Source organism: Salmo salar, unplaced genomic scaffold (genome assembly GCF_905237065.1).
Source record: "Salmo salar unplaced genomic scaffold, Ssal_v3.1, whole genome shotgun sequence".
NCBI classification, from domain to species: domain Eukaryota; kingdom Metazoa; phylum Chordata; class Actinopteri; order Salmoniformes; family Salmonidae; genus Salmo; species Salmo salar.
The window spans coordinates 4,775-15,000 of record NW_025549836.1 but is presented as its reverse complement, the minus strand read 5'-3'; the positions used below and the strand labels follow the sequence as shown (position 1 = coordinate 15,000).

General features: G+C 46.7%; 1 protein-coding gene across 1 annotated transcript in view; it reads left to right on the top strand.

The window, feature by feature from the left end:
• Positions 1-9,980, top strand: part of LOC106592282 (serine/threonine-protein kinase receptor R3) — a 34,571-nt gene extending 24,591 nt beyond the window's left edge. Inside the window, exons 11-12 of the mRNA XM_045713547.1 lie at positions 8,101-8,231; positions 8,975-9,980. Coding sequence (XP_045569503.1) covers positions 8,101-8,231; positions 8,975-9,121 — 278 coding nt within the window. The 3' untranslated portion in view covers positions 9,122-9,980. The remainder of the gene's footprint in view (positions 1-8,100; positions 8,232-8,974) is intronic.
• The last annotated feature ends 246 nt before the right edge of the window (positions 9,981-10,226 follow it).

The window sequence follows — 10,226 nt, the reverse complement described above, 5'->3', positions numbered from 1 at the left end:
TGGCATGGTGTCTGTAGTTTCGTGGTGTCTGTAGTTCATGGTGTCTGTAGTGCCATGGTGGCTGTGATGTCTGTAGTGTCGTGATGTCTGTAGTGTCATGTTGTCTTTAGTGTCATGGTGTCTGTAGTGTCATGGTGTCTGTAGTGTCATTGTGTCTGTAGTGTCATGGTGTCTGTAATGTCATGGTGTCTGCAGTGTCATGGTGTCTGTAGTGTCATGATGTCTATAGTGTCATGGTGTTATGGTGCCATGGTGTCTGTAGTGTCGCGGTGTCTGTAGTGTCACAGTGTCTGTAGTGTCATGATGTCTGTGGTGTTATGGTGTCATGATTGCTGTAGTGTCATGGTGTCTGTTGTTTTATGGTGTCAGTCATGTCACGATATCGTTTGTGTCTGTTGTGTAATGGTTTCGGTAATGCTTTGGTGCCTGTAGTGTCATAAAGTCTGTAGTGTCATAAAGTCTGTAGTGTCATGGTGTCTGTACTGTCATGGTGTCTATAGTGTCATGGTGTCTGTAGTGCATGGTGTCCAATGTCACGGTGTCTGTAATGTTGTGGTGTATGTAATGTCATGGTGCATGTAGTGTCATGGTGTCAGTAGTGTCATGGTGTCGGTAGTGTTGTGGTGCCTGTAGTGTCATGGTGTATGTAGTGTCATGGTGTATGTAGTGTCATGGTGTATGTAGTGTCATGGTGTCGGTAGTGTCATGCTGTATGTAGTGTCATGGTGTCGGTAGTGTCATGGTGTATGTAGTGTCATGGTGTATGTAGTGTCATGGTATCGGTAGTGTCATGCTGTATGTAGTGTCATGGTGTCGGTAGTGTCATGGTGTATGTAGTGTCATGGTGTATGTAGTGTCATGGTATCGGTAGTGTCATGGTGTATGTAGTGTCATGGTGTTGGTAGTGTCATGGTGTCGGTTGTGTCATGGTGTCGGTAGTGTCGTGGTGTCGGTAGTGTCGTGGTGTCGGTAGTGTTGTGGTGTCGGTGGTGTCATGGTGTATGTAGTGTCATGGTGTCGGTAGTGTCATGGTGTCGGTAGTGTCATGGTGTATGTAGTGTCATGGTGTATGTAGTGTCATGGTGTCGGTAGTGTCATGGTGTATGTAGTGTCATGGTGTCGGTAGTGTCATGCTGTATGTAGTGTCATGGTGTCGGTAGTGTCATGGTGGATGTACTGTCATGGTGTATGTAGTGTCATGGTGTATGTAGTGTCATGGTGTATGTAGTGTCATGGTGTCGGTAGTGTCATGGTGTCGGTAGTGTCATGGTGTATGTAGTGTCATGGTGTCGGTAGTGTCATGGTGTCGGTAGTGTCATGGTGTGTGTAGTGTCATGGTGTCGGTAGTGTCATGGTGTCGGTAGTGTCATGGTGTATGTAGTGTCATGGTGTCGGTAGTGTCATGGTGTCGGTAGTGTCATGGTGTTTGTAGTGTCATGGTGTATGTAGTGTCATGGTTTATGTAGTGTCATGGTGTCGGTATTGTCATGGTGTCGGTAGTGTCATGGTGTATGTAGTGTCATGGTGTATGTAGTGTCATGGTGTCGGTAGTGTCATGGTGTCGGTAGTGTCATGGTGTCTGTAGTGTCATGGTGTATGTAGTGTCATGGTGTCGGTAGTGTCATGGTGTATGTAGTGTCATGGTGTCTGTAGTGTCATGGTGTATGTAGTGTCATGGTGTATGTAGTGTCATGGTGTCGGTAGTGTCATGGTGTATGTAGTGTCATGGTGTATGTAGTGTCATGGTGTCGGTAGTGTCATGGTGTATGTAGTGTCATGGTGTATGTAGTGTCATGGTGTCGGTAGTGTCATGGTGTTGGTAGTGTCATGGTGTCTGTAGTGTCATGGTGTATGTAGTGTCATGGTGTCGGTAGTGTCATGGTGTATGTAGTGTCATGGTGTATGTAGTGTCATGGTGTCGGTAGTGTCATGGTGTTGGTAGTGTCATGGTGTCTGTAGTGTCATGGTGTTGGTGTCGGTAGTGTCATGGTGTCTGTAGTGTCATGGTGTCTGTAGTGTCACGGTGTCGGTAGTGTCATGGTGTCTGTAGTGTCATGGTGTCTGTAGTGTCATGGTGTGCGGTAGTGTCATGGTGTCTGTAGTGTCATGGTGTCTGTAGTGTCATGGTGTCGGTAGGTAGTGTCATGGTGTATGTAGTGTCATGGTGTGTGTAGTGTCATGGTGTCGGTAGTGTCGTGGTGTCGGTAGTGTCATGGTGTCGGTAGTGTCATGGTGTATGTAGTGTCATGGTGTTATGTAGTGTCATGGTGTCGGTAGTGTCATGGTGTCGGTAGTGTCATGGTGTCTGTAGTGTCATGGTGTCGGTAGTGTCATGGTGTCGGTAGTGTCATGGTGTCGGTAGTGTCATGGTGTCGGTAGTGTCATGGTGTCGGTAGTGTTGTGGTGTCGGTAGTGTCATGGTGTCGGTAGTGTTGTGGTTTCTATAGTATCCTGATGTATGTAGAGTCATGAGGCGTCGGTAGTATCCTGGTGTATGTAGTGTCATGGTGTCTGTAGTATCCTGATGTATGTAGTGTCATGGTGTCGATAGTGTCATGGTGTCTGTAGTGTCATGGTGTCGGTAGTGTCATGGTGTCGATAGTGTCATGGTGTCTGTAGTGTTGTGGTGTCGGTAGTGTCATGGTGTATGTAGTGTCATGGTGTCGGTAGTGTCATGGTGTCGGTAGTGTCATGGTGTCGGTAGTGTCGTGGTGTCGGTAGTGTCATGGTGTCGGTAGTGTCATGGTGTCTGTAGTGTCATGGTGTCGGTAGTGTCATGGTGTCTGTAGTGTCTTGGTGTCGGTAGTGTCATGGTGTCGGTAGTGTCATGGTGTCGGTAGTGTCATGGTGTCGGTAGTGTCATGGTGTATGTAGTGTCATGGTGTCTGTAGTGTCATGGTGTCGGTAGCATGCTGTATGTAGTGTCATGGTGTCGGTAGTGTCATGGTGTTGGTAGTGTCATGGTGTCGGTAGTGTCATGGTGTATGTAGTGTCATGGTGTCGGTAGTGTCATGGTGTCGGTAGTGTCATGGTGTATGTAGTGTCATGGTGTCGGTAGTGTCATGATGTCGGTAGTGTCATGGTGTATGTAGTGTCATGGTGTCGGTAGTGTCATGGTGTCGGTAGTGTCATGGTGTATGTAGTGTCATGGTGTATGTAGTGTCATGGTGTATGTAGTGTCATGGTGTCGGTAGTGTCATGGTGTATGTAGTGTCATGGTGTATGTAGTGTCATGGTGTCGGTAGTTTCATGGTGTCGGTAGTGTCATGGTGTATGTAGTGTCATGGTGTATGTAGTGTCATGGTGTATGTAGTGTCATGGTGTCGGTAGTGTCATGGTGTCTGTAGTGTCATGGTGTCGGTAGTGTCATGGCGTCGGTAGTGTCATGGTGTATGTAGTGTCATGGTGTCTGTAATGTCATGGTGTCTGTGGTGTCATGGTGTATGTAGTGTCATGGTGTCGGTAGTGTCATGGTGTCTGTAGTGTCATGGTGTCGATAGTGTCATGGTGTCTGTAGTGTCATGTGTCGATAGTGTCATGGTGTCGGTAGTGTCATGGTGTATGTAGTGTCATGGTGTCGGTAGTGTCATGGTGTATGTAGTGTCATGGTGTATGTAGTGTCATGGTGTATGTAGTGTCATGGTGTCGGTAGTGTCATGGTGTCGGTAGTGTCATGGTGTCGGTAGTGTCATGGTGTCGGTAGTGTCATGGTGTATGTAGTGTCATGGTGTCGGTAGTGTCATGGTGTATGTAGTGTCATGGTGTCGGTAGTGTCATGCTGTATGTAGTGTCATGGTGTCGGTAGTGTCATGGTGTATGTAGTGTCATGGTGTTGGTAGTGTCATGGTGTCGGTAGTGTCATGGTGTATGTAGTGTCATGGTGTCGGTAGTGTCATGGTGTATGTTGTGTCATGGTGTCGGTAGTGTCATGGTGTCGGTAGTGTCATGGTGTCGGTAGTGTCGTGGTGTCGGTAGTGTCGTGGTGTCTGTAGTGTCATGGTGTATGTAGTGTCATGGTGTATGTAGTGTCATGGTGTATGTAGTGTCATGGTGTCGGTAGTGTCATGGTGTCGGTAGTGTCATGGTGTTGGTAGTGTCATGGTGTCGGTAGTGTCATGGTGTATGTAGTGTCATGGTGTCGGTAGTGTCATGGTGTATGTTGTGTCATGGTGTCGGTAGTGTCATGGTGTCGGTAGTGTCATGGTGTCGGTAGTGTCGTGGTGTCGGTAGTGTCGTGGTGTCTGTAGTGTCATGGTGTATGTAGTGTCATGGTGTATGTAGTGTCATGGTGTATGTAGTGTCATGGTGTCTGTAGTGTCATGGTGTATGTAGTGTCATGGTGTATGTAGTGTCATGGTGTTGGTAGTGTCATGGTGTCGGTAGTGTCATGGTGTCGGTAGTGTCATGGTGTATGTAGTGTCATGGTGTCGGTAGTGTCGTGGTGTCGGTAGTGTTGTGGTGTCGGTAGTGTCATGGTGTATGTAGTGTCATGGTGTCGGTAGTGTCATGGTGTCGGTAGTGTCGTGGTGTCGGTAGTGTCATGGTGTATGTAGTGTCATGGTGTCGGTAGTGTCATGGGGTCGGTAGTGTCGTGGTGTCGGTAGTGTCGTGGTGTCGGTAGTGTCATGGTGTCGGTAGTGTCATGGTGTCGGTAGTGTCCTGGTGTCGGTTGTGTCATGGTGTCTGTAGTGTCATGGTGTCAGTAGTGTCATGGTGTCGGTAGTGTCATGGTGTCGGTAGTGTCATGGTGTCGGTAGTGTCGTGGTGTCGGTAGTGTCATGGTGTATGTAGTGTCATGGTGTCGGTAGTGTCATGGTGTTGGTAGTGTCATGGTGTCGGTAGTGTCATGGTGTCGGTAGTGTCATGGTGTATGTAGTGTCATGGTGTCGGTAGTGTCATGGTGTCGGTAGTGTTGTGGTGTCGGTAGTGTCATGGTGTATGTAGTGTCATGGTGTCGGTAGTGTCATGGTGTCGGTAGTGTTGTGGTGTCGGTAGTGTCATGGTGTCGGTAGTGTTGTGGTTTCTGTAGTATCCTGATGTATGTAGAGTCATGGCGTCGGTAGTATCCTGGTGTATGTAGTGTCATGGTGTCTGTAGTATCCTGATGTATGTAGTGTCATGGTGTCGATAGTGTCATGGTGTCTGTAGTGTCATGGTGTCGGTAGTGTCATGGTGTCGGTAGTGTCATGGTGTCGGTAGTGTTGTGGTGTCGGTAGTGTCATGGTGTATGTAGTGTCATGGTGTCGGTAGTGTCATGGTGTCGGTAGTGTCATGGTGTCGGTAGTGTCGTGGTGTCGGTAGTGTCATGGTGTCGGTAGTGTCATGGTGTATGTAGTGTCATGGTGTCGGTAGTGTCATGGTGTCTGTAGTGTCGTGGTGTCGGTAGTGTCATGGTGTCGGTAGTGTCATGGTGTCGGTAGTGTCATGGTGTCGGTAGTGTCATGGTGTATGTAGTGTCATGGTGTCGGTAGTGTCATGGTGTATGTAGTGTCATGGTGTCGGTAGTGTCATGCTGTATGTAGTGTCATGGTGTCGGTAGTGTCATGGTGTATGTAGTGTCATGGTGTATGTAGTGTCATGGTGTATGTAGTGTCATGGTGTATGTAGTGTCATGGTGTTGGTAGTGTCATGGTGTTGGTAGTGTCATGGTGTCGGTAGTGTGTAGTGTCATGGTGTCGGTAGTGTCATGGTGTCGGTAGTGTCATGGTGTATGTAGTGTCATGGTGTCGGTAGTGTCATGGTGTCGGTAGTGTCATGGTGTATGTAGTGTCATGGTGTCGGTAGTGTCATGGTGTCGGTAGTGTCATGGTGTATGTAGTGTCATGGTGTATGTAGTGTCATGGTGTATGTAGTGTCATGGTGTCGGTAGTGTCATGGTGTATGTAGTGTCATGGTGTGTAGTGTCATGGTGGTAGTTTCATGGTGTCGGTAGTGTCATGGTGTATGTAGTGTCATGGTGTATGTAGTGTCATGGTGTATGTAGTGTCATGGTGTCGGTAGTGTCATGGTGTCTGTAGTGTCATGGTGTCGGTAGTGTCATGGCGTCGGTAGTGTCATGGTGTATGTAGTGTCATGGTGTCTGTAATGTCATGGTGTCTGTGGTGTCATGGTGTATGTAGTGTCATGGTGTCGGTAGTGTCATGGTGTCTGTAGTGTCATGGTGTCGATAGTGTCATGGTGTCTGTATTGTCATGTGTCGATAGTGTCATGGTGTCGGTAGTGTCATGGTGTATGTAGTGTCATGGTGTCGGTAGTGTCATGGTGTATGTAGTGTCATGGTGTATGTAGTGTCATGGTGTATGTAGTGTCATGGTGTCGGTAGTGTCATGGTGTCGGTAGTGTCATGGTGTCGGTAGTGTCATGGTGTCGGTAGTGTCATGGTGTCGGTAGTGTCATGGTGTATGTAGTGTCATGGTGTCGGTAGTGTCATGGTGTATGTAGTGTCATGGTGTCGGTAGTGTCATGCTGTATGTTGTGTCATGGTGTCGGTAGTGTCATGGTGTATGTAGTGTCGTGGTGTTGGTAGTGTCATGGTGTCGGTAGTGTCATGGTGTATGTAGTGTCATGGTGTCGGTAGTGTCATGGTGTATGTTGTGTCATGGTGTCGGTAGTGTCATGGTGTCGGTAGTGTCATGGTGTCGGTAGTGTCGTGGTGTCGGTAGTGTCGTGGTGTCTGTAGTGTCATGGTGTATGTAGTGTCATGGTGTATGTAGTGTCATGGTGTATGTAGTGTCATGGTGTCTGTAGTGTCATGGTGTATGTAGTGTCATGGTGTATGTAGTGTCATGGTGTTGGTAGTGTCATGGTGTCGGTAGTGTCATGGTGTCGGTAGTGTCATGGTGTCGGTAGTGTCATGGTGTATGTAGTGTCATGGTGTCGGTAGTGTTGTGGTGTCGGTAGTGTTGTGGTGTCGGTAGTGTCATGGTGTATGTAGTGTCATGGTGTCGGTAGTGTCATGGTGTCGGTAGTGTCGTGGTGTCGGTAGTGTCATGGTGTATGTAGTGTCATGGTGTCGGTAGTGTCATGGTGTCGGTAGTGTCGTGGTGTCGGTAGTGTCGTGGTGTATGTAGTGTCATGGTGTCGGTAGTGTCATGGTGTCGGTAGTGTCCTGGTGTCGGTTGTGTCATGGTGTCTGTAGTGTCATGGTGTCAGTAGTGTCATGGTGTCGGTAGTGTCATGGTGTCGGTAGTGTCATGGTGTCGGTAGTGTCGTGGTGTCGGTAGTGTCATGGTGTATGTAGTGTCATGGTGTCGGTAGTGTCATGGTGTGGGTAGTGTCATGGTGTCGGTAGTGTCATGGTGTCGGTAGTGTCATGGTGTCATGGTGTCGGTAGTGTCGTGGTGTCGGTAGTGTCATGGTGTATGTAGTGTCATGGTGTCTGTAGTGTCATGGTGTCGGTAGTGTCATGGTGTCGGTAGTGTCATGGTGTCGGTAGTGTCATGGTGTCATGGTGTCGGTAGTGTCGTGGTGTCGGTAGTGTCATGGTGTATGTAGTGTCATGGTGTCTGTAGTGTCATGGTGTCGGTAGTGTCATGGTGTCGGTAGTGTCATGGTGTCTGTAGTGTCATGGTGTCAGTAGTGTCATGGTGTCGGTAGGTAGTGTCATGGTGTCGGTAGGTAGTGTCATGGTTTCGGTAGGTAGTGTCATGGTGTCAGTAGTGTCATGGTGTCGGTAGGTAGTGTCATGGTGTCGGTAGTGTCATGGTGTCGGTAGGTAGTGTCATGGTGTCAGTAGGTAGTGTCATGGTGTCGGTGGGTAGTGTCATGGTGTCGGTAGGTAGTGTCATGGTGTCGGTGGTAGTGTCATGATGTCGGTAGGTAGTGTCATGGTGTCGGTAGGTAGTGTCATGGTGTCAGTAGTGTCATGGTGTCGGTAGGTAGTGTCATGGTGTCGGTAGGTAGTGTCATGGTGTCGGTAGGTAGTGTCATGGTGTCTGTGTCACAGTGTCTGTAGTTTTCCCACCAAATCCTTGCCACCTCAGTCATCATTATGTAAGATGGAATGTTGGCTGACTCCTTTAGAATGAAGATGTAGATGTACTGGTACTGTCTGTATATGTAACATGTGTTCATCAGTTGTGATTGTGTTTGTTCTTCCAGGGATAGTGGAAGAGTACCGTCCACCCTTCTTTGACATGGTGCCCTCTGACCCCAGCTTTGAGGAGATGAAGAAGGTGGTGTGTATGGACAAGCAAAGACCCAGTATGCACAACAGGCTGCACTCCCACCCGGTGAGACAAACACATGCACATACTCTGAGTGCACAAAACATTAGGAACACCTTCTCTTTCCATGACATAGTCTGATCAGGTGAATCGAGATGAAAGCTATGGTCCCTTATTGATGTCACTTGTTAAATCAACTTTAATCAAATCAAAATCAAATTTTATTGGTCACATACACATGGTTAGCAGATGTTATTGCGAGTGTAGCGAAATGCAGGTGAGGAGATGGGTTAAAGAAGGATTTTTAAGCCTTGAGACAATTGAGACATTGATTGTGTATGTGACCATTCAGAGGGTGAATGGGCAAGACAAAAGATTGAAGTGCCCTTGAACGGGGTATGGTAGTAGGTACCAGGCGCACCGGTTTGATAATGTCAAGAGCTGCAATGCTGCTGGGTTTTTCACGCTCAACAGTTTCTTGTGTTTATCAAGAATGGTCCTCCACCCAAAAGACATCCTGCCAATTTGTTACAACTGTGGGAAATATTGGAGTCAACATGGGCCAGCATCCCTGTGGAACGCTTTCGACACCTTGTTGTCCATGCCCCAACGAATTGAGGCTGTTCTGCGGGCAAAAGGGAGTGCAAGTCAATATTTGGAAGGTGTTTCTAATGTTTTGTACAGTCAGTGTATAGACACGTGCACACACACCACCAATAGTAAAGGTATAATAGTGACTTTCTACTGTACGTACAGTGATAGAACAGTGTGATTTTATGGTGGGTCTCTCTCTCTTTCTTTGTGTACAGATCCTGTCTTCCATTACCAAGATAATGAAGGAGTGTTGGTTCCAGAGCCCTCCAGCCCGCCTAACAGCTCTCCGTGTCAGGAAGACCCTCTCCAAGCTGGACCAGGACCATGACTACCCCACAGAGAAACTCAAAATGGATCTGTAGGCCTCAACTCCAGACTACAAGCAGGACGTCTAGACCATAACATAAGACTACAACCAGCACACCAACAATAGGGCTGATAGTCTTTTATAGAGACTATCTATATCCTTTGCTACTATGTAAGACTCTCAGTGTCCCATATTTCTGGTGCCTCTTCCTAAAAGGCCCTCACCAACCTTCTGTATACTGCCTGGTTCATTTAATCAGGAATACGATAGAAGAATTGTATGCATTTGCTTTGGCATATTAATTTGGCGAGATCGGGAATGGGACAAGCATAAGCATAGACAAATGAGGACTTGGATTTTTGAAGAGTTTACTGAAAGGACTTCCATAGAACATGGACATTGTTTTCTCCTAGCGGCCCCACAGAGATCATCAGAGTTTGGTCCTTGTTATAGCCTTATCCTGTGATGCTTTGGGGATGGACGTGCCGCCTTTGGATCAGTGAGGGCGTGATGTATGATCAGAATGATCATTGCAAGAGGTCGTTAATGTCTTGCTAGTGCCTTATTTGTTTTGATGCACTATACAGAATCTATACATATTCATTGATTTTGTATATCCTGGAAGCCTTTAGAGCTGACCATAAACAGTACCCTGATAATGTGTTACTCATGATCATAGTATATGCCCAGAGATAATGAATTAGTTGTATCTAACAATAGAATAATGTATCTTTCACCAGCATTGAATTTACTGTAAAAGCTGCTCAAAGTTAAAGTACCTATGTATATTAAGATATTTATGTATTTCTATTTGTCTTTTATCTGAAATGATATATGCAATACTTTCAGCGTAGAAATACTATCATTATCATCACTACCATTCAACATTAAGGGAATAAAAAACATTACATCGATTACAGGGTATTTCATTTATCCATAGATACATGTTTATTAACCTAAAATGGTTGAAATGTGTTTGTATACTGCTCACCTCACACTGAAATTACATTTGAATTAGGCTACTAAAAGATGAGCTGTTATGCTGGTTGGAAAAAGGGCATAATTGTCCACCAGAGGGCACCAGACACTATATAGATCATCTTTGACTCAAATGAATGATCCCTTTGGTTCAGTGGAGTAGTCTTCAGCTAAGTTTTTCA